Below are 24,221 nucleotides of genomic sequence, written 5' to 3'. Positions count from 1 at the left end.
TGATGGTCAGGTATCCCTGATACCTATTAGGTTTGTTACTTTCACAAAAGGTTTCACGGGGTGCAGCATGTCCTTCAGCATCATAAACTAGGCCCCTAAGCCATGAAGGCCTCTTCCTAGAAGAGGAAGTCTCATGTGGAGGAGGATCAATTGGATCCATGGGTTCTTCTACATCAGGCATTGATTCATCAGCGTTTTCTTTCGGTTCCCTGCTGTCGGCTTCTTGAGAGCCCCTCAAAGTCAAAAGATTGTTCACCTTGCTGAGAGCCATATCTTCGTCAAAGGTGACACATGAGTAATTACGACTTCCCTTTGACCGACTACATAGATTCTATAGCCTTTAGTATTTTCACCATAGCCCACGAAAATTCCCTTCTTTCCAGATGCACCCAATTTATTTCTTTTCTCTTTCGGCACATGAAAATATACAGGGCTTCAAAAAATTCTGAAATGAGAAACATCAGGTTTCTTACCAGTGAACTTTTCTTCAGGAGTCTTGGAACCCAATGCTTGATGAGGGTATCGAATTTTGTACATATACGACAGTGTTTGTAGTTTTAGCCCATAGAAACTTAGGAAGACTTTGATCATGTAGCATGGCCCGGACAACTTCCATAATTGTGCGGTTCTTCCTTTCTGCCACACCATTTTGTTCAGGAGTATATGGTGTAGTAGTTTCCCTCTTAATGCAACCTCAGGTATGCCTAAGTGAACCAACTGTAATATATCGGAGGTCTTGCTTTGGCTTGAGGGGAATGGTCCCCTTTTGAGCTTTCCTTTGGCACATCCCGGACATACACCTTCTTTCTCTACTTGGAATTCGGGCATCCCTGTTACCATCTGTCTTACATCGGGTAGAGCTTTGTAATGAAGGTGCGAAAACCTCCGATGCCAAAGTTCGGACTAAAGAGTTGTGTCACAAGACATGACACCTAGCGGACTTCCATCGACCTGATATAATGAATCGAAACTAAACCCAAGAGTAAAGGCATCTTTAACATTATATACATACCTTGCCATTGCTGAAGGTTACCTTGTAGCCTCTGTCTTCCATTGCCAAGATGGACACCAGGTTCCTTTTGAGGTCAAGTGCATTTAATACATCCTAGACTTTCTATCCTTCTTGAATGGTTGTCCTCTTCCTCGATCTCCAGCTCTCCTCTTACCTATGCTGTTGAATTTGTCATTCCTTTGATTTGCCATCAGAGGGATTTTGATCATTGTCCCGGTGTGAGTCCTTTCTTCTCTTTGCATGAGAAGAAAAGGCAGCAGGAGGACCTTTAGGCATGGGCATTTCTTGCACTTCTTCCCTTGTTTCTTCTTGAATGCATCTAGCCATTAATTCCTCGAAACCAGGAATTACATTATAGTTCAGAAGAGTAGTTTTGAACACGTACCATTCGGATGGTAATCCTCCAAGAGTTGTGAGTGCCATTTCTCTGTCAGTAATAGTTTCCCCCAATAGATAGGAGATCGTTCTTGATCTCGGTGATTCTTAAGAAGTATGCTTGCATACTTTCATCCTTACTCTTCTTGATTTACCTCAGCTTATTTCTAAGAAACAAAACTTGATTTGCATCATTAACTTTAAATAAACTCACCAGTCTATTGTAGATTTCCTTGGAGGTGTCCAGTTCAGAGATGTAGGCCACCAAGTGCTTGTTGATAGAGTCCCGGATGATCTTCTATTGTTTTGACCAATGTTGTTAAAAGCGCGATCGGGATTAAATCAGCGCCGGGAATAAAGCGGAAAAAATCGGCAAAAGCGGGAAAAAAACGGAAAAAAGCGGGAAAAAAGCGTTTGGCACAAAAATATTCATTTTTTTTCATTTTTTTTCAATTTTTTTAATATCTAAACCATCTACAACATAAAATAAATACATTGACACATAAATATGATAAAAAACTAATATATAAGATGTTTAATATCATTTCTAGCGCTAAAATCACACATAACATTGAATCATGTCCTGAATAGTAAGTCCTGAGTCCCAACTCAGCCTCAAAATATCAACAAAAAATATGATAATGTATCTCATCATGTCATAATGTCATATACAATAAAATGAAAGTCTAATCCTATTGATTTCCTCTGCCCCTCTTGCGAGAAAATGGCACAACTTTCTCTTTCCCTCTAGATGTAGAAGCTGGTGCCTGTGGTGGTGGAAATGGCAGTGGAGTCTGACGTGCTCTAGAAGCTGAAGAACTAGTAGTAGCAGCTACAGGAGGCTGAGGTAGACGGAAACCACGTCCTCTACTGGTGGTAGTGGTAGCCCGGGTAGGCGGTGTCACCTCCTCCTCCTGCTCCTCCTCCTCCACCTGCTCCTCCTCCTGCTCCTGCTCCTGCTCCTCCTGCTCCTCCTCCTCCCCCTCCTCCTCCCCCTCATCCTGCACTAACCAATCATCAGTGGGATCCATGAGAGGCCTCTTGGTCTCAACCCTCCATTCAGCAGTGGTGTCAATCCCATCCAATGAGATGGCTTCCGAATCAGGTGTCCTCTCTAGTTGCCTCACCCACAATCGAAGATTGTAGTAGACATAGACCATGTCATTAAGTCTATGGGACTCCAACCTGTACAAAGTTCATGAAATAATAATTAATAATTAATATTATAAAAAAAATATTGTTTAAAACTTTAATGAATTCAAAAATTTATTTGGAAATTTGCAATATTTTAAATGTTTAAGTTGTAACCTATTGCGCTTCTTGTTGTGTATTTTTTCAAATACACTCCAATTGCGCTCACATCCTGAGGAGTTGCATGTTTGGCTGAGGATGCGTACGACAAGCTTTTGCAAAAGGGGTACTCTGCCACCATACATCTTCCACCATGCGTCTACAACAAAATTACAAATAAAATTTTAAATAAACATAAGAAAAAAATGGAATTTGAAGAGACAATGAAATTTGAAACAAAGTTACAAAGTACAAACTAAAAAATACCTGTCATTTTAATCGTCCTATCAGTGACAGCCATCTCAAAGCCAAATGTGCCACCTGACATCTTATATGTCTCAATTTGTCTAGAGATCTCTATACGTTGTTCTGGAGATCTCACCATCTTCTGGACACAGGTTAATAATCCTTCCACGACCTCAGCATCAAAATCAAACCCACATGCATAAGAAAATGCAGGGTTCAGGAAAAGCCCAGCAGCATGAATGGGACGATGGAGTGTGTTGTTCCATCGCTCATCAATCACTGCCCATAGAAGGAGTTGTCTCTGAAACCCATCATCTCCCTTATCATCATAGTAGGACCGAATGGCTTCTTTGGCCCTGTCCATGGCTTCATACAAATAGCCCATTGCGGGCTTCTCACCATCAACCAACCGAAGAACCTTTACCAAAGGTTCAGTAACAGCGCACACCTCCTGCACTCCCGCCCAGAAGTCTTCCTGGTATGAAACTAGTCTGCACATGGCCTCTCCTTCTGGTTTGCAGCTCATTGACGAAGCACGCCACTCCTCTGAAAGAAATCTCTTCAAATCCCACATAGAATTCAAGAGGGATTGAAGAGATATGAAACTCGTCGCAAACCGTGTAATGGCGGGGCGCACCAACTCTTTGTTGTTGGTGCATTTTCTCATCAAGCTAAGCACAGATGTGTGATTGTAAATAAATTTTGTGATGCTTTTTGATGAGTCAACAATATCTTTGACAAAGGGAATTTTCCCTATGTCCTCTAACATCAAATCAATACAATGGGCAGCACAAGGTGTCCAAAATAAAGTAGGATGCCTGTCCATAAGCATTCTACCAGCAGCAACATAATTTGTAGCATTGTCCGTTATGACTTGGACAACATTTTCTGCACCCACCTCCAAAATAAACACATCCAGCAAATCACATAAAGTTCTTGCATCTTTGATTTGATGAGTTGCATCAATAGATTTGATAAACATAGTCCCCTTGGGACAACTAACCAAGAAGTTTATAAGGGTTCTCCCCTTTTGGTCAGTCCAACCATCTGACATAACAGTGCATCCTGTTTGTGCCCATGATGCCCTAAAATCCTCCAATCTTTGGGTGCAGTCACGCTTTTCCTCTTGAAGAATCCGGCCTCTGAAATCATGAAGAGAAGGGATTTTGTACCCCGGGCCAACACTGGCAATAGCATCAACAGTAGGTTGGAAAAATGGATTATTCCTTACAATGCTGAAAGGAATATCACTCCAGAGGAGAAATTTTGCCATCAACCTATCAGCTTGTTCTTTTTCAGTTCTTTTTAGCATTGAACCGATAGTTGGTTGTGAACCAGGTGTGGTTCGAGGAACAAAAAATGATGATGCAGCTACCGGATTGACTGACGCTGCAGTAGAATCAGTGCCACTTGGCCCACTTCCTTCAGCTGACCTTTTTAGTTGCCTTTTGAGTTCTTCTTTGGCCTCTCTAGTGTGCTCTAATTCTCCCAATGCTCTCATGGCTCTTTGGATAATTTCAGGATTTGTATTTATACAGGGCCCCACATCACGTCCAGGGATTTGTGCAAGGTGGAACTTCAACCTGTACACCCCCCCGCTTATCTCCTTTCCACACAACTTGCAAAACAAGTTTTGTCTATCATTCGGAGCTTTAGGTTCACCATATTCCCAGAAAGGATCCAATTTCCTTGGCATGTTTGTTTTTGAATTTTGAATTTGCAAACCTATGGAAAAATAAGGATTAGGAAATAGGAATTTAGGATTACAAATTACAATTTAGCATTTACAAAATTACAAGTTACAAATTTACAAAATCCCAAGTTACCCAACCAAATGGCAAATGCCAAAAAACAATGAAAATAAAAAAACATAAACAATGTTTAAAAAAAATGAAAAAAAAAATAAAAAATTGGTTCCCATAGTCATACCAAGTTACCCATCCCAAATCAATGAAAAATTACAAAAAAATCTTTAAAAACAATGAACATTGAAAACAAATGGTGCCCATATGAAATTTCTCAACCAAAAACAATGAAAAACAAAGTTTATAACAAGGAAAACAAAAAAAATTTAATCTACATACTGTTTTTATGGACAAATTGGTGATCTTGTCTTGGATTTCTCCTAAAACCACTTGGATTCGCTCCCAAACCCTTCAGCTCTCCTCCACAAGGCGTCTCCTCCTCCTCCGCGCGGCGACAGTCAGAAATGACTAAATAAAAATCGATTTTCATAAGTTATAAGCCCGCTGCCCCGCGCCTCGGCGATTTTTTCCATAAAAATCGCGATTTTTTCGGAAAAAATCGTTATAAAAAAAAGCCCGCGATTTTTTGGGATAAAAATCGCGATTTATGCGGGATAGTGATAAAATCGCGATTTTTTGAAAAAATCGCGATTTTAACAACACTGGTTTTGACTTCTCCATTTTTCCATTTGTTCCAGGAAGCAGCGGATGCATTTGATGGAGGCTGAATAATATTGCCTCCAACACTCCTTGATTTTCAAGGGTTAGATCAATAGACATCTTCCATCCGTGATAGTCAGCTTTCTCACGGAGCTTGTCTTCGGCATGAAAGAGTGTTGAGGACCCCATAGTTCTTTTAGAATAGCCTTGCCAATATTCTCTTCGATGATTGCTCTTGCTCTTGCTCGGGCTTTGTCTTCACCTCAGCTCCGATACCATGTTAAGTTATGGTATGTTCTATGCTTATAACAGTTTACTTCTTTTTCTTATTATATTCCACCGAATAACCATCACATGTACATAAAGTAAAGTGCAGATAGAACATTAAACGATCGATAGAAAACAAGCCAAGACAAGAGACACAAGATGTGGCGGCTAGCCAGGGACAAACCCCACAATGTGTGGGGAAACCCTTTGATCAAATCTTCTTTTATCTTCAATAATTCAGCAGAGAGAAATAGTACAATAAATCTGATTCATATCAGCAGTAGCAAACCCTAGATCAACAACATCAGCATTAGCGGCTTCATTATCAAACTAGGGCAGACCATATCTCACAAACCGACCGTCGGATTGACTTCATTCCACCACCAAAAGTTTCGGCTTCCACAGGAGGTTCAGATGAACCTACAACGCAGTTCAGATGAGGAGATCTTCTAGGCCACGCAAGTCAATCTTTACTTCTGCAGTTGCAGCTTCAGTTTCAGTAGTTTCCGGCTTCAAACTAGGGCAGTCGATATCTTGCAAACCGTTCGTCGGATTGACTTCATTCCACCACCAAAAGTTGCGGCTTTCAAAGGAGGTTCAGATGAACCTACAGCGCAGTTCCAAAGAGGAGATCTTCTAGGCCACGCAAGTCAATCTTTACTTCTGCAGTTGCAGCGTCAAATTCAACAGTTTCCGGCTTCAAACTAGGGTAGTCGATATCTTGCAAACCGTTCGTCGGATTGACTTCATTCCACCACCAAAAGTTGCGGCTTTCAAAGGAGGTTCAGATGAACCTACAACGCAATTCCAAAGAGGAGATCTTCTAGGCCACGCAAGTCAATCTTTACTTTTGCAGTTGCAGCTTCAAATTCAACAGTTTTCGGCTTCACATGTGTGTGAGAGAGAGAGACCCATTTCAGCGCAGTAGAGAAGAGACTCATATCTGCGCAGTAGAGAGAGAGAGATGTGATGAGATGAGTGAGTCCAAATGAGGAAAAGTCCTCTTATATTTATACACAACGTTGGTGGGTGAATAGATGCGACTGTTGGGCTTCTGAGCCTACATGAGTTGTAGGTCGGCTTGATAATAATTCCATAATCAAAATAAATTCATATTTCCATGAATACTTATTGGAATTGGATGATCTTTATATCAATTCTACATCTCTCGACGAGAGGAATCTAATAAAAATATTATTAGCCATGAATAAGATGACCCACATGAAGTTTTGCGCTTCTTGCCAATTTTAACATATTTTCAGCCGCACCCACCTGGAATTCATTCCGGGATGCCATCAAGGAGCAGTACTACCCTGTCGGAAGCTATGAGGATGAATACATAAAGTGGACCACGCTGCAGCAGGGAAGGGACCAAGACGTGCCGGAGTTCACCAATTTTTTCCATACCCTTCGCACAAAGTTGGGTATCAAGGATTCGGAGCAACATTTGATACTCAAATACCGTGGCTGCCTGCACAAGTACATCCAGGAAGAAATACAATTCCTGAACATCTCCTCGCTTGGCGCAGCATACCGATATGCTGTCAAGGTCGAGCAGAAGTTTAAACAAAAGAAGCGAGACTTTGGATCTGCGAATCCAAAGCAGGGGAAAGGTGCCTCTAAACCACAGAACAAAGGACAAAGCCAAGGCAGGACAACCCAAGACAACCCGCCGAAGCTGCAAGCAAAGAACAGTGTCGCGAAGCCGAAAAAGGACACTGGAAAATGGTGTGAGTTCCATAAGAGCTCCACTCACAACACAAGTGAGTGTCGGGCCAAGCAGTCACTGGTGGCTGAGCTAAAGGTTTCAGAATTAGATGCATGTTCCGACTCTGAGTCAAAACCCGATAAGGGGAATGAAAAAGGGACGCAGATCATTGATGCGGATCCCAATGCCACTGTTGCTACCGCCAAGATCCAGAAAAATGAACCCGAAGATCCAGAGGAGGAGGAGCGTCTCTTCCACTCCCAGATGTGGGTAAAGGGCTCCCCGATACAGTTCATTGTTGATAGAGGGAGTCAAAAGAACTTCATTTCGGCAGAGGTCGTGAAGCGGTTGGGCTTACCTACCACAGCTCATCCACAACCATACACCATTGGGTGGCTTCACCAAGGACGAGATCTTCGTGTGAGCCAGTAGTGTCGCCTTCCGTACAACATCAAGCCCTTCACAGATGAGGTATTGTGTGACATTGCTCCCCTTGAAGTTTGTGATGTATTATTAGGACAACCATACTTGTGGAAGCGACATGCTGTGCATGAATCAAGGCCCCGTGTTGTTATTATTACATTGGGAAATAAGTTGTACAGGATACCAGAGGTAGCACCACCTACCGCCATCTCTTTGATTACTGCAAAACAATGCAGTAAGATCATTTCCAAAACCAGAAAATTTGTTTTCCTGATGATACGCCCTCAAGGAAAGAAGAAGACGGTGGCCGCGGCCTGCAGACGGGGTCCCTCTGCACGACAACTACAGATGGACAAGGTTGTGGAGGAATACGAGGACATCTTCACCTCCCTTGCAGGGGTTCCTCTGCATTGTCAGGTCAAGCACTCCATCGATCTGACCCCAGGTGCGTCGCTACGCAATGGACCAATTTATCGGCGCTCCGTTCTGGAGAACAATGAAATCAACAGGCAAATTCAGGAGCTCCTGCAGAAAGGTCACATCCGTCCGAGTTCATCGCCTTGTGGGAGCCCGATCGTGTTGGTACAGAAGAAGGATGGGACGTGGAGACTCTGTATTGACTATCGGGCACTGAACAAGATCACTGTCCGTAATAGGTACCCGATCCCGCGGATTGATGACCTCCTGGACCAACTAAAGGGGGCGAAATATTTCAGCAAGATCGATCTGAAGTCAGGATATCACCAGGTACCAATCGAACCCTCTGATGTGTGGAAGACTGCCTTCAAATCCAAGGAGGGCCTTTTCGAATGGTTGGTTATGCCTTTCGGATTGACGAATGCTCCTGCAACCTTCATGAGGCTAATGGATGACATCTTGCGGCCATTCACCAACTCCTTTGTAGTAGTATACTTGGATGACATTCTGATCTTCAGCCAGAGTTGGGAAGAGCACCTCCACCACATCCGACAGGTTCTCCAAACACTGCGGCAACACAAGCTATGTGCCAATTTGGAGAAATGCACTTTTGGCATGACCCAGGTTCAGTATCTGGGATACATCATTGATGAACAGGGGGTGCATGTCGATCCAGCCAAGATCCAAGTCATTCGGGATTGGCCATCTCCAACCACTCTAACAGAGCTTTGTAGCTTTCTAGGTCTTGCCAACTTCTACCGCAGGTTCATGTTGGGGTTTTCTCATATTACTTGGTCCTTGAGTCAAGTCACCAAGGGAGGGGCGAAAGCAAAATTCTTTTGGTCTGAATCTCAACAAAAGGCATTCATGGAGTTGAAGGATCGCCTCTGCACGGCACCAGTGCTCGCGTTACCAGATTTAAAACCATTTGAGGTCGAGACAGATGCCTCTGACTATGCTATTGGGGCAATCCTTACTCAACATGGACATCCAGTGGCATATCACAGTGAAACACTTTCAGACACAGTCCGGAAGTACCCCACTTATGATAAAGAGATGTATTCCATTGTACAGGCCTGCCGACAATGGAAGCATTACATTTTGGGGAAGGAAACGGTCATCCACACAGACCACCGACCCCTGCAGTTCATACAGACCCAAGGGAAATTGCAGAATGATCGCCATCAGAAGTGGTCTACATACCTGCAACAGTTCCACTTGAATATCAAGTATAAGAAGTGTAGCACCAATAATGTTGCAGATTGCCTCAGTCGACCACCGATCATGGCGTTAACCACCGTGCTCAACTCTTGTTGGCACGAGACTTCTGATTGGCCACTTCTCTACAAAAGCAACCCAGAATTCGGCCACACATACTAGACACTCTTGGAGGGTCGACATGTTCCAGATTTTCACCTCCAGGATGCCCTGTTATGCCACCTGGGTCACCTTTGTGTTCCTTCAAGCGAGCGTGCCAAGATGATTTGGGAAGCACACTACAGTCGGGCTGCTGGGCATTTTGGGGTCGAGAAAACAGTGGCAGTACTGCAAAATTATTTCTATTGGCCGAATCTTCGACAGGATGTTGGGAAGTACATCAGATCATGTACTGCCTGTGCCATTGCCAAACTGACCATTAAGAAGCACGGCCTCTATACCTCGTTGCCTACCCCTAGTCGACCTTGGGAATCCATCTCCATGGATTACATGTCAGGCCTTCCTTCCACTAAGCATGGAAATGACTGTGTTTTTGTGGTCGTCGACAGGTTCTCGAAGATGGCCATTATGGCGGCCTGCAAGAAGAATATCACAGCAGAAGCCACTGCTAAACTCTTCTTTGAACGAGTGTGGGTGCACTTTGGGATCCCACAGTCTATCATCTCAGATCGGGACAGTTGGTTTCTCAGCACATTTTGGTCCAGTCTCTGGTCAATGCTGGACACCAAACTCACGAAGTCCACAGCCTTCCATCCTCAAACTGATGGCCAGACAGAGGTTGTCAATAGGATGATTGTGCACATTCTGCGCATGTATAACTCAAAGCATCCACGCACATGGGACGAGAGCCTCCCCTATGTTCAGCACAGCTACAACCGAGCTCTTCACAGCTCCACTGGCCATAGCCCTTTTCAGGTGGGTTTGGGATTCCAGCGACTATGCCCCATTGATGTGGCCATGCCACTTGCAGCTACTCACATAAATTCAGCTCATGTCCAGTCCGAAACAGATAACACCACCAGCTTCATTGAGCGCATCCAACATATTCGCCAGCATGTCCATGAAATTCTTGAGAAATCAAATGCCAAGTACAAGCAGCGACATGATCAACATCGGGTGCCACACAAGTTTCAGGTGGGTGACAAAGTCTAGTTGCATTTGCAAAAGGAACGCCTTACTGGAGCCTATCGGAAATTGAGACCACTCCGATATGGTCCTTACACCATTACTAAGGCTATGGGAGACAATGCATTTGAGCTCAGCATTCCCCCATTCCTTGGCCTGCACCCAGTGTTCAATGTGGACCTCCTTCGGCCATACTTTCCACCATTGCTAGACACATCCGACATTGCAGAACAACTCAAACCCACAGAATTAAATCCAGATTGCATGGAACAAGCTGCAACTGATCGGATCATGGACACACAGATCAAGAACACTCGCCAACAGAATATCCAACTGTATCGAGTTGTCAAAGGAGGCCAACTCCTTCAGCAGGGCAAGTGGTTCACCAGGGAACAAGTTCAGCAAAAGTTTCCTCATCTCATGGAAGAACTCAACGCAATGGGGACCATTGCTTCCTAAGGGGGGAGGAATGATCCAGGTGGATATTGGTGGCCACTTGCCAAGTCCACCTGGACCCCCACCATTGTTTCTCTTAACATTTTCAGTTTCCTTAATTGTAGCACAACTTACTATTTTTAGCAGTTTTTCGGGTCCTGAACTTCTGGAGCCGTTTTGAGGCCCTAAACGACGTTTTTTGGGAAATCTGGGGGCAACATGGGTCCATGGACCGATGTTGCCCTTCCCAAAGTGGTAGTGCTCGGATAGATCTTTCTAACGAGCTATTGTACGCGTCAAACGGAGATCGTATGCCAAAGTTACGACCCCGGGAAGTTGATGTACCAATTTACCCAAACGGGGCCCACAGTTTGGCGTTTCATCTCGTAGGGTTAGGTTTTGGAATGTTAAGGGTTTTCCATTGTTTCTCAACAATAAATAGGCCTTCGAGCCTCATTGTAACACAGTTCAGAGGCATGTAGCCACCACATCTCTTCTTAGAGATAAGCTACCATCGCCCTAGCTGGTTTATTTCCATTTCTGGTTGTAAGCATATTTCAGTATTTTCCATTAATGAAATGAAGTATTATTTCCGCTGCATCTTTGTGTATATGGTTATCTCTGTAATTTGTTGCGTTCCTGTTTAAATCCGGATCACCAGGAGATTTAAGGTTGCAGGAGAGAGCGAAGGGCAGTCTAAGCTGGGCGAATCTTCAATGTGAACGGAGGGCGTAGGATGCTTATCAGACGGGCTCAGATAGAACGGAACGGACTGGGCATCTGTCAGTGATCGTAGATTGGCAGCAAAGGGACCAGAGCCCATCCCTGTTCGGTGGTGCTTCTAGTCCTGGTCGGGATTGGGGTCCACCTCGTAATCTACATTGTCCATCTCCATCGGAACCGATAGTCATGGTCAGTGGAACAACAAATGTTGCGGAGGCAGCAAAACTAGGAGCTAGGTCACCAGGTGTGCTTCATGGCGAGTCTTGAAGAAAATGACTATAGCAGGGATGGTGTAACCGCGCGGGAAGGCGGTGAATTGTGAAGTAGGTCGGCGTAGTGCGTAATCTGTAGTAGTCAATCCCCGAGGTTATGGCCCTCGAGGCCTCCATGGATGACCGCAACGGTCTTGCAAAGCTCCCTCATTGCTCTCCTTCAAAAAAAGTTCGTGGCAACATTACCACTTATTTCTTTGTTTATGTTATTTTCAACATTTTCTAGGAGTTGCACTTGCACTCCCACATTGTATTCATAGTGACTGTACTCTTCTTTAGTTCCATGGACCTACTTTTGTGGTCATTTGATGGACATTAATAAAATTATATGATCTTTTCGTAACTCCTCAAATCTTTAGAGAATGGGGATAATCTCAACAAGGGACATGCACAAAATTGCCAAATTAACCTACTTAATCATAATAACAACAATTCCCGTGAACATTATCCAAGAAAAATAAATAAACCAACTTACTTCATATGCGTAGGCCAAGATTCACCTTTAAAATACTTGAGAAGAGTTCAGTCCACAGAGAAAAACCTTAGGCCTAGTCGCTCAACTAGGCCTCCATTGCACGCTAGTAAAAAGAGGTCAAGAAATGAATATCTAATGTGTGACAAGATGATCCAAGGGAGGAATTGACTTCCTTTCTTATACAAGGCTAGGTAAGTTGATTTCCCTCCAAAAAGGATAAAAGAGTCGCCAAAACTATAATCCTTGAAACTTGCTAACAAGGTCACATGCCAACCACAAAAATAGCCATCTCAATGCTAAAACATAAGATAAAGCCTTTAAAATGAACCATAAGTGTGAGTAAAAAGCCAAAGATACTCTTCAATGGACAAAGACAATTCTTTTTGTATAGGAGCAACATATCATAGATCAAGCCATAAAACAGGCACATGTGCCTTGTATAGATCAAGCCATAAAACAGGCACATGTGCCTTGTTACCCACCAAAATGGGTAACCTCATAAGAGAAAACTTTTCGCCTACATTTGACATCCAACCAACTAGTAGCCCCCGACATTCACTTCTCAATGATGATATTGTTGAAGAAAGTGTAACTAGGTTTCGGTCTTCATAAATGTAATTTTGACATTTGTATTTATTCAAGAAAAGAGAAAATATTTTTATATTATTTGTCAATGAGTTTCTTGCTCATTGAAGTAGGTCAAGCACATGTTTAAGTGTTTCGAGGAAGTCAAAGTGTCAATTTATTTATGTAAGACCCTTAGAGGGCATGTTACACTATGTATAATATTGTTTAAGGTCAAAGGAATACCTCCAAGACAAGTGTAAGTCTCCTCCATGCAACAACGTCCTCCAAAAGGAATCTAAACGATGAACATGATGAAGAAACAGTGAAGTCGGCCTAAAGACATCATTTGCCTAATGTCGGCCTAAAGGAGGGACAATCCTCTATATATAGAGGCTGTCCACTCCCCCTCAACGTCCTCCATCAATCTCTGAAATCAAAAAAGTAAAGTAGCCGAGAAAGTGAGGGAAAAGCCTAGTCTAAAGGGTCTCCAAGACAAGCGAAGGAAGGAGGAAGAAGGCCGAAGTGAAGAGGACTGTTTCTAGGGCTAGAAACAATCACATGTGTGAAGAAGAGGAGGGTAAGTCTGCAGCATAACAACAACTAGAGAACAGTCCATGAAATATCATTGTTTGGGTGAGAAATCAAGTCTACAAGGACTCCCAAGCCTAGTGAAGGAGCCTATCTCTCTAGCGAAGGAAAAGGACCCTAATTCTCTAGGGTTCCTACCATACATGGCAAAACTAGGGTTGTTGTTCAGTCACATCAAGTTTGCAGACCTATCTCAAGAAGAATCTCGTTGGATCAAGAGAAGGATGTCTCCTTAAGTGAAAGAACATCTCGAAGAAAGGAAGAATAATATCTCATCAAGAAACTAACATAATGAAGGTCTATCTCTAGACAAAGTAATGAAGAAAAAGGACGAAGTGCTGGGGAGCAAAGTGCTGGAAGAAGGAAGTCTATGTGTTGGGGAACATAGTGCAGAAAAGAGGAAGGACTTGACTTGTGCTTGGAGGACATCCTAGTCAAGGGTCTAGGGTTTGGCATTAGTCAATAAGAAGCTTCAATAAGAGAAACTTACTGAAGGGTTTTCCTCTCTAAGAGAGAGAGGTTTTGGCCCTGGCAGAGAGCCAACATTTGTGTTCTTGTCTTTTTGATTTTGATAGTAGTTTGATGAAACACACACTATAATAATAAGAAGAAGATCATGCTAAGATAATTGTAAAAGTGCATCACAAATTGTTATCAAGCAGTGAAGAATCCTAACAAACACTAGTGCCCTTCATTCTTCAACATGGTTTCAGAGCTAAGGTTACACATCAAGGAAAGGGCATCTCAAGAACACTCATTAAGGAAGAACATCTACAAAAGTTGAAGCATCTAGCCAAGAAGTCTCTATCACATCAAGGACAAGAAGGTCTACCATCTATCATTCATCAAGGAAGACTACAAAGCAAGAAGAAGAGCCTTACACAAAGGCACCTACAAGAAGAGCAAATCAAAGGACTTACATCAAGCTACAAGTCATCAAGCAAGCCCACTTGGGAGAAAGCAACTTGAAGAACATCAAGATCCAAGGAAGGCAAGCCATCAGGTCTTTAAGGAGAAAGCAAGTCCACTACATCTCAAAATCTATCAAGTAAGTATATGTCCCCTTCTGAATATACATCAATGTCTTTTTACAAGGAAAGCAACAAATTTGTAGGAACCAATAATTTTCTTGCATGGAAGAAGAGGACTGATTTACTTCTCAAGCAAAATGAACTCCTAGAACACATCAAAGGGAATATCACTATCCCTGCTAAGGAACAAACTCAAGCCTTAGCCAAGTACAATACGGATGAGATAAGAGCTCAAAGGATTCTAATAGAATCCATCAAAGACTCTCTCATTCTTTTTGTCTCTAAACTTGAAACATCAAAAGAAATCTATGGTAAACTAGTAGAGCTATTCTCGGTAAGCACAACTGGAGAAGTGATATCTCTACGAAATGAATTGTACAAGATGAAGATATCAAAGGAAGGAATAGCTCCCTACTTCATGAAGATCTCTGAGACGAGGGATCAACTTCAAGAGCTAGGGGAAGTCATGTTTGACAGAGAAATGATAGCTGTAGTATTCAATGCTCTACCTGAGGATTGGGGCAACTTCACATCAAGCATATATGCCAAGAAGGAAGCCACCCCACTAAGTGAAATGTGGTCTCTATGCATGATAGAGGAAACAAGACTTGAAGCAAAGGAAGATGTGGGATCAAAGGAGCAAGCATTTGCTACTATGGCATTTGAATTCGCTTCGTTGTACCTGTAGCCAGCTGCACTAACCAAGACTCTGCATGCAATTCCTTATTCAAACCACACTTATCCACCAAGTCAGGGCTAACATAGCTATAAATAGATCCAGGGTCAATCAAAATAGAAATAACTTGATCACAAATCTTACCGTCCATCTCAATGATAGATGCCTGGTGTTTTGCCTCTTTGTTGTCCATTGCTACATAGATATGTGGAATACTCTCACCAACATCCCCAACAGTCTGCGTCTCCTGTGCACTGTATATCTTAGGCCTTCCACCTTGATGCTGCGGACAATCTCTCCTAAGATGTTCCTTACCACATGTCCAACACTCCAACCGACCAGTGCCCTCACCTCTATGCTGCTGCTGTTGTTGTGACCCATGTCCCTGTCTAGCTGCATTAAATCTCTTTTGCGGTGCCATATTTTCTTTTCCATCTGCATTCTGAGGCCTTGTCCTCTTAGGCTGCCATTTGCCTCTGCCTTTATCTTTTCCCTTCCATCTATGCTGAGATTCATTCTTATGCTTTGATTGCTCATAGCAATGCTTCAATTTCCCAATGACTTCCTCGAGTGACTGAGGCTCATCATACTCAATCCGATCTCTAAATTCTATTGGCAAACCACTAACAAATCTTTGAACTTTAGCCTTCTCATCAGTAAGATATGGTACATACCTCAATAGCTCCAGAAACTTGGTCGTGTACTCTTCATCTGTGATTGATTCCATCTTTAGTTCATGGAATTATTTAGCCTTACTGTCGTAGTATCTTTCTGACATGTATTTCTTTCTGAAAATCCTCTTGAACTCCTGCCAGCTCAAGTCATCTGTCCTGATTTCTCTGACCCGTTTAACATCTTCCCACCAGATGTCTGCTTTACCTTTCAAGCTGAAGATAGCTATTCTGGCCTTCATGTTATCTGTGTACTCATGCAACTCAAAGAATTTGTTCATCCCAAGTATCCAAGCCTCTACCTCTTTTGGCTTCTTCACATCTCCATCAAAAGTAGGTGGTTTTGCTTTCTTGAATTCATCCGACAAGTATCCCCTATCATTCCTCCTATAAGGATGATAGCGATGATGATCATGATGTCTATCAGAACCAGAACTAGAATAGTACCTGTACTCATTGCCCCTCCTATCTAGAGTGTCCAACAACCTGCCATATCTCACTGTGTCAGATCTATCTGACCTGTGTCTACCAGGAGACCTACTGCCATATGCCCCATTAGTTCCATCCTCATGTCCATGGCTGATTCGAAGCGGCCCTTGTCGCTGCAATTCTGACAAACTCTGAAGAAGTATAGCATTAACCTCTGCCTGCTTCTCTTGTGCCTGTATGATCCGGTCATTATTTGCCTTACAACTCCTTATCTCTTCCTTCAAGCTTCTCAGTGTAACTGCCAAATCGGAAGGATTCCTAACAATCAAGCAATCAAGCCATTATTTGAGCCTCTTCTTTGAATGTGCTTTGGAAATCACCTTATACCTTGCTATTGATCCTATTATTCTAGTGATTTCCCTCATACCGAGACTCCTCCCATTGGTCAAAGTCCGTAAAGAGCCGGGGACACTGACTGAGGTGACAGTGGGTCTTTGTCCCATGGTTGTAATTAGGTCTAGTAGTTGTCCCTAGGTACCCCTCCTAGGACCCCTACTAGATTGTGGCAACACGTCTCAGTGGCAAAGGGCAGCCTTTCTGCAACTTTTGATTTACATCAAACCACATACAGTATAGTTGCTATATTTCTTGAGCATGCCATATGAGCACAGCTTGAAAGATTGGCCAAAGCAGATGCCTTTTGACTGCTCTCCTTGATATCCTGAGTTTGAACACTTAGCAGATTCAATTTGTACTAACATTGGAGGCATGTAATTCAGTCAGTTTAAATTTTGTTTTTGTTTTTGTTTTTTGGGTTTTTTCATTCTCTCATTTTTACGAAACCTGCAAAAAAGTTCCAGGGTTTGCTTCATGGTCATGAATAGTTGCATATTGCCATTCTACTCAGATCCAGAACTATTAGTTGTATCATCTCTACTTTTCCAGAAGATTGGTATTCATATATTCAGGTATGCATTATGCCATGATTAGTACTTTTTTTCTGGGATTTCCTGTTGAGGCTCATCATATCTCTACTTCAGAGTCATAGCTTGATAATAATATGCATTTTTTCATACAGAGGATGGTGTTATGTTTTATGGACTCTCAGTTATAATCACGTCTTCTCTCCGTCTCTATTATATCTTATGTGCATCAGATCATAATATCATCTTTGTTCTTTCCAATTACTTGGTATACTTTTCCATACATTGAGGTTTGTTTATTTCGATATCTTATTTATTGCTTATATTATTTTCCAGCAAAGGTGGTTATAGACAAGAATCAATGCTTGCATCCAGGCTTTGGCATTGAGTAGACTTGCAAATAATTAAAGTGTCATAGTTGAGGTTCTAAGGGTTATATCAACTTAATTTATTATCATTTCCTTAATATTTTATCTTACGGGGCATTTTCTGTTGGCATTCTCCTATTGATTTACTTATCTAATGTTATCGATTTATTTTAGTGTTGATAACTGTGCCATTCCAGTAAAGCTTTTTGGTCTGTAATTATTAAATCAAGTTTTTAGTTTTCCTATTCACATGCAATTATTATATCCAGGATATGGTGTTACTATTGCAAATGGCCAGCACCATCAGCCACATGTGGCATCAACTCTCCATTCAACTTCTCCAGAGTACCATGTGCCACGTACTCAATTGGAACTTGGTCATTCCATTGTAAGTACTATGGTCATTTCAACTTCGTTTGACTATTGATTTGATGTATTCCTTTGAAGTAGTGTTGTTTTTCGAAGGTTTTCTTTCTAAATATTGAGCCACAGTTTTTGAGGAACACTTCTCAATTTATCTATTTTTTGGGGAGATACCTTTTATATTATACAAGGGATAATATACTTACAGCATAGATAATCAGCTACCACAATGCAGTCTGGTCAAGTTACTTGAGGGTTCCTATTTATGAAATGCTGAAAAGTGAAGTTCTTTCTATGGTTTTATAGGCTCATGTAACATATCCTTGCGCTGATCCTTACTTTGGAGCTATCGTCGATGCTTATGGAGATCACGTGATGGTAAATTCTCTACGACCCTGATAATTCTCAGTTTAATAATAATTATCGAAATTTGACAATTTCAAGATACATATTTCAAGTGTTTACTTTCTTGGTAGGGTATCTATGCCAATGATGTGTTTATCCAATTGTGACAGTCAGTTCAGACTCCGGAAATATTTAATCTACAGGAGACTGTACAATGGCACTGGATTCTTTGATATACATAATAAAATTTCCTTTTTTGCATAAAACCATTCATACTCTAAAATGCATTTTTTATGAGAATTTATCTAGTTTCACTAAAGGTGTACCAATAGCTGTAGCTTTGCTAATAGTTGGTAATAGGTACGATGTTGCATTGTTGCATTTAAATTTTCATACCCATCCAAGCATTCTTGAAGACGAATATAAAATTTTTATTCTAGAACGGGATGAACCTGTGGGTTTCGTTTTATCTTTATTCTATTGTTTAAGAATTAATTCCTTTTATTCAAATAGCTTACTGAACAAGATTATGAACAGAGTTAACTTACTTTTCTGATACGGAGGCATAGATTCCCAGTCCATGGCAGATGAGGACTGAGATGTTTCGGGTTATTAAAGTGTACTGACAGTGTCAAGGTGTCTCTATCGAAATGCATATGTTCCGTCTCTCAAGATGTGTTACTGATCAATTTAGCAGGGTTGCTAAGGCCTGTGCAACATGCTATGATTGGCATACGCAGGATGAGGGTTCACTGTCACCTTGGCCCAAATCCCCATTCTTTAATCCGAACTTTCTCCGAAAAGGTTATGGGAGAATTCCCTTTGAATACTTCACTCAACCAAATGAGGATCAGTGCCTTAGATGGGGTCTATGGATGAAATGGAGTTAATCGTTTGTTGTCTTACCATTTTATTGTGGTATAAAAAGCTTCAACAAATACCTGTAACCCGGCAAGATAAATTACTCAATTTCAAGAGATATACCAATGTAAATAGCTTACACGTTAGATGACATTAACCAAATGTGTGATTATTTCTGTGATTAAAGCTTTGGTTAGAGGGGTTACTTTGTTTAAACTTTAAATGCATGCTGTCCTGTGACTGTAACTGTAAAATTTGCAGAAAACCGCAGGGACAACAGCAATTCCCCTTGAAAACAGCCATTCAATTAGTGCCTTAGCACTCTAGATCAAAGATCTAGGAGTTGGGAGGCTAAGAGATGGTTTCCTTCACCTTTCTATGTTGTTGGCATGGATTATCTTTTGCTTTTCTTCGCTGGTTAGGTCAACAAATATTTATCTATTCAAGGAAATTGAGACATTCAGCCTATTTGCAGTTTCTGGGAATGGATTGTAGGTTAACTTGGATGCTTTTCTGTGAATGGAATTGTTTACAATTTCTAATCAGTTTGCAAGGTAGGGATGTATTTTCTGTTTGGACATTTTCTAGTGATTTTAATTTTTAATCTTGCATCTTAACAAGAAGAAGGAATTGACTGGCCTCTGAGATCTGGGTTGTTGCATTTGGAGGCAGGTGACCACCAAGAGTGCAAAAGAAATTGAAGTGTATTATAAGAATGAAAATCAAAATCACACTATGTGAGATCAATCTGACATTACAAATTTACTTGTAACTTGTGACCTATGAGTCTTGGCTCTTAAAATTCTACTTCTCTTCACATTCATAACTCACAAATCTTTAACTTATGCCCAACTTTGAATAACTTACACTTCTTTATGTAACTCAGATCTCTTGGTAACTCTTTTATTTAATATAACAGTTAGAAATTGTATTAAAAAGCAGTGGCTGAACTGGACAGCTTAGTAAAACAAAATTTTTGTGAGTAATCGCAACTTGTAGATCTCACCTCCTCGCATTGAAGATCAGGGAGCACTTTTTCCTACAGTTACTCTTTCTTATTGATTTCTGAGAACATGGATAAAATCTTACAAATTGCTTGGACAGAACAATGCAGAAACAAAACATAATTATTGCCTATGTTATGTATAAAATTATTTTACTAATTTAAATTAACTTCATTTTAGACTAAGGGGCATGATCAAAGCTCATGCCCCCTCATGTAATGGCACTTGGGCTATATTTAAAACCAAAGCCCCCTTTCATTGTAACCGTCATTCAATTATTAATAAAAACATATGTATTTCTGTCTATTACTGAGCAAGTTCGCTCCATCTGGTATCAGAGCTGCATATTTTGAAAATTCGTGTTACTATTTTGTTGATTGGGCATGGAAGGTGCTTTTGGAGACTCAGGGTTCAAATGTGAGTCTGATGAGTTTGATGTATCTGAAGAATCTGGATGTTGAGTAGCTTCTTTATTCTGGGGTATTTGATCAAGAGCAATTTCAACTTTTCACAAATATAGTTCAACATCGCCATTGCTTGATTATGAGCTATTAATGTGGCAATATAATTTCAATCCACCTTATTTGGAAGGATCGCATGATCCTTTTTAATTCGTTATGATTATGCTCGCGCTGATTCTCTATTCTCTTCGTTGTATCCTGGAGCTCCTTGATTTCATTAGAATGTTTGGTAACCTTATTCTCAAGATTTATCGATTTTTTACTAAAATCAGCGATCGACATTGATGCAGATATTGATCGGGTATATGGTGGTGTATATTTATATAGTCAAATATTTATATAAAAAATCATATAGTTATTATATAAATATTAATTAATTATATAATTAAGAAATTATATAAGAAATTAATATAATCATATAAACACTATATAATAATACAACTTTAACTATATATATATATATATATATATATATTGAAGTTCGTTTTTATTTTCGAGATGCTTCTTCCGACGAATTCACTTCAAATGTGGTGATGAATGCGAATGTGTCAACAACGATTTTACAGTATGCGACGATTGTAGAGATGCGGTCAAAAGAATTGGACAAGTGTGGGGCAGCTGGTGCTGGAGGTGGACGGAATGGAGTCAAGTTGAGATGTTGGGTTTGGCTGATGAACAAAACAACAGTGGGAAAGGGATGTTGACTTGAAGAAATGAACGCAGTTGGCAGTAGCAAGGAGCAGAAGCGGGGGAAAGGGACCGTGGTTTGACTGAGTATGAAGTGCAGACATGGGCGAGGTGAGCGAGCAACGGTAGAATTTGAGACAACAGATGGTGGAGAAAAGAACAGTGCAGAAGATGACAGGGAAAACAAAGGCAGCGGGAAGATGGGAGCCTGATGACGGTGATTGAGCACGGAGAGCACGCGAACAATAAGAACAAACAATAGTGGAACAGTGGGAGGCAGAACAACGAGGAACAACGGTTGGAAGTGATTGTTGGCTGAGAACGACTGCTTTGATACTAGATGGACTCAGCAAGTGGGCTCAGTGGTTATATATCGCTGAATGGTGATACAATTCAACCTATCACATTTCCACAAAAATGATCCCATTTCAAGCTCTGTGTGGATATCAACCTCCTAAATGGAAGGACTTGGCCATCATCGAGACAAAAATTCCAGTAGTTAAGGATCAATTAGAAGAAACCCAAAAAATCTTTCAAGCATTAAAAGAAAATCTAAGTATTGTAAGAAATTGACCAACACAGAATAGAGAAAGAATTTGAAGTTGGAGAACGGGTATTTGTTAAACTTCAACCTTAAAATCAATTATCCCTAAAGCAAAAGGGAAAAAACAAATTGGCACCAAAGTTCTATGGACCGTATCAGATTAACAAAAAGATCAGCTAAGTAGCATACAACTTGAGCCTCCAGATAATAGTTGAGTTCACAACATTTTCCATGTGTCTTGTCTTAAAAAAGCATTGGGAAAACACCAATCAAAACAGACAATGCTTTCTATATTAGATGATGAAGGCAAGTTCGTCTTAGAACCAAAAGGAATTGTTACCACCAGGGAAAGGTGTTGATCAGTGGTTGTCATTGATGTCAACCCAAGCAGCACCAGGGGCTACCTCGATCTTGCATGGGCATTTTGACTTGACAACTTACTCTATTCTGAGTCAAGGATCTTCTATATGGATTCTACTCGTTGAGATGTTTCCGTTGATATATGGCACTCTAAGTAATTCTTCGCGATTTGAGAGATATTCATGTTTGAAGTTAGTAAGCCCGCTTAGTGGGCTAAAACCCTATGGGGTTGTGGCATGGAACTCATAATTGGTTGTGGTCATTGAATAGTCAATAATTAATAATAAAAAAATTTCTCCTAAAATCCCTCCAACATTCACTTGTTGAGGACCCTCTCAACTCAAGACATTCATATAAATAATGAACTTCATATCCTCCTCTAGAAGGGATTTTGTGGTTTCAAACAGGTCATCGTGGCATTTTCGCTATAACTTTTTTTCTACGAAGCTTCAGAAGTTGAAATTAAAACCCATTTGAGTTGAAATCTTGATGAACCTCGTGACCGAATTTCAGATCTTGGTTCGCTATATTTTCGGAGATATGATCTGAGGAAGTTAGGGTTTTTGCAGGCTCCCGAATTCCATGTCAAACAGGTGATGTTGGGAAAATCGTCATAACTTTCTCTCTGAGCATTGGATTCAAATTTCGTAAATAGTCATAGAAATAGGACAGATTGTAGTTTGTTGAGTAGTGTTTTTAGGGCCGAAGGTCGCAACAGTGACACGTGGCACTTCGTACAAGTTCGCTCTACTGAACCAGTCTATAATCAGGTCATCATGGGAGATTGACCATAACTCTTTCTTGAAGAATCCAATCTTGATCAAACCTGTGGGTTTGGAAAGAGGACGTAGAGGGCTACCACAAGAAGAAATTTTAGACCTTGGAGATCCGAAATTACATAGATACAACAGATTCAATATCGAGCTCCTAGAAGGCAAGAAAAAGCATGCATTCAAGGATCACTACAATAAGGACCACACATCAACAGTCAAGGGTAAGTCTCCTACATCAAGGTATGTATGATTAGTGGTTACATTTGAATTTTAAGTATCATCTCTGACATATGTTTTTGCAGGACAACGTAAGTATATACAGTGCCTCGGTTATATCTCTATGTCTCTATATGGCACAATTAGTTTTTTCGGTTGTCCTATTCTTGATACTACATATTTTATGCTACACAATGTTGCATGAAGCAGGAACGAAACGGGGACGTTTTTTGGAAGCAAGGACGCGGAAGTGTCATTTTCCAAAAATCTAGGAAGCAAAGCGTTTGCTATATATTTATAATATATATATTTTATATTTTTTTGCATTTATACTCAAAACAAACATCCCAAATACCAAATTAGTTGTAGAAGACATGAAAACATGCATATTTTTGCATAAATCAAGATAGATATAGCATCCATTGTACATTAATGATTAATTATTCGAGCATCAACCATTTAGATGCATCAACCATCTAGAATCTAGGTTCTTCTCCTCTTGTCTAGCCTTTGCCTCTACCTCGATTATCTAGGGATATTAGTCAACATTGCCCAATTTTGATCAAACTACCTAATTCAAGACTTAAAATATGGTAGAAAAAGCTTAACATGCTAGATCGATGATTTTGACTTGAATGAAAGGTAGCTTTTTGCTAAGGGTGTGACAAAGGAGTTCAACAATTAACACCACCAACACTAGGGTACATATAGGGCTTGGTGCTCTTGATTAAATGCTAATCGCATACCTTCATACTTGATATAATCTAATGAAATGCCACAATCCCATTGATCTTGAATTCCTGAAAACTGTTAAGTCTACTGAATTTTGAATAGGTTATGAAATTCTATTTTCTCCATATCAAGTCCAATGAGGCTGGAACCACTCTCAAACATCCTGATTCATTTCATGTTAATGTTAAAAATTTAAGTAAAAGTCCTTTATTTTTCATTTTCATCCTTTTA

General features: G+C 40.9%; 1 protein-coding gene across 3 annotated transcripts in view; it reads left to right on the top strand.

The window, feature by feature from the left end:
• LOC149198657 (uncharacterized) overlaps positions 1 to 24,221 on the top strand; it is an 89,653-nt gene that overhangs the window by 35,880 nt on the left and 29,552 nt on the right. For all 3 annotated transcript variants that reach the window (XM_089402100.1, XM_089402098.1, XM_089402099.1), the window contains exons 3-4: positions 17,914 to 18,032; positions 18,314 to 18,385. In XM_089402100.1, the coding sequence (XP_089258226.1) occupies positions 17,914 to 18,032; positions 18,314 to 18,385 (191 nt within the window). The remainder of the gene's footprint in view (positions 1 to 17,913; positions 18,033 to 18,313; positions 18,386 to 24,221) is intronic.

The sequence above is a fragment of the Pinus tabuliformis genome, chromosome 2_1 (assembly GCF_031772625.1).
Source record: "Pinus tabuliformis cultivar Carrire ecotype Pingquan chromosome 2_1, CPIR1, whole genome shotgun sequence".
Classification (NCBI taxonomy): Eukaryota; Viridiplantae; Streptophyta; class Pinopsida; order Pinales; family Pinaceae; genus Pinus; species Pinus tabuliformis.
This window is presented reverse-complemented; position numbering and strand designations above follow the sequence as displayed.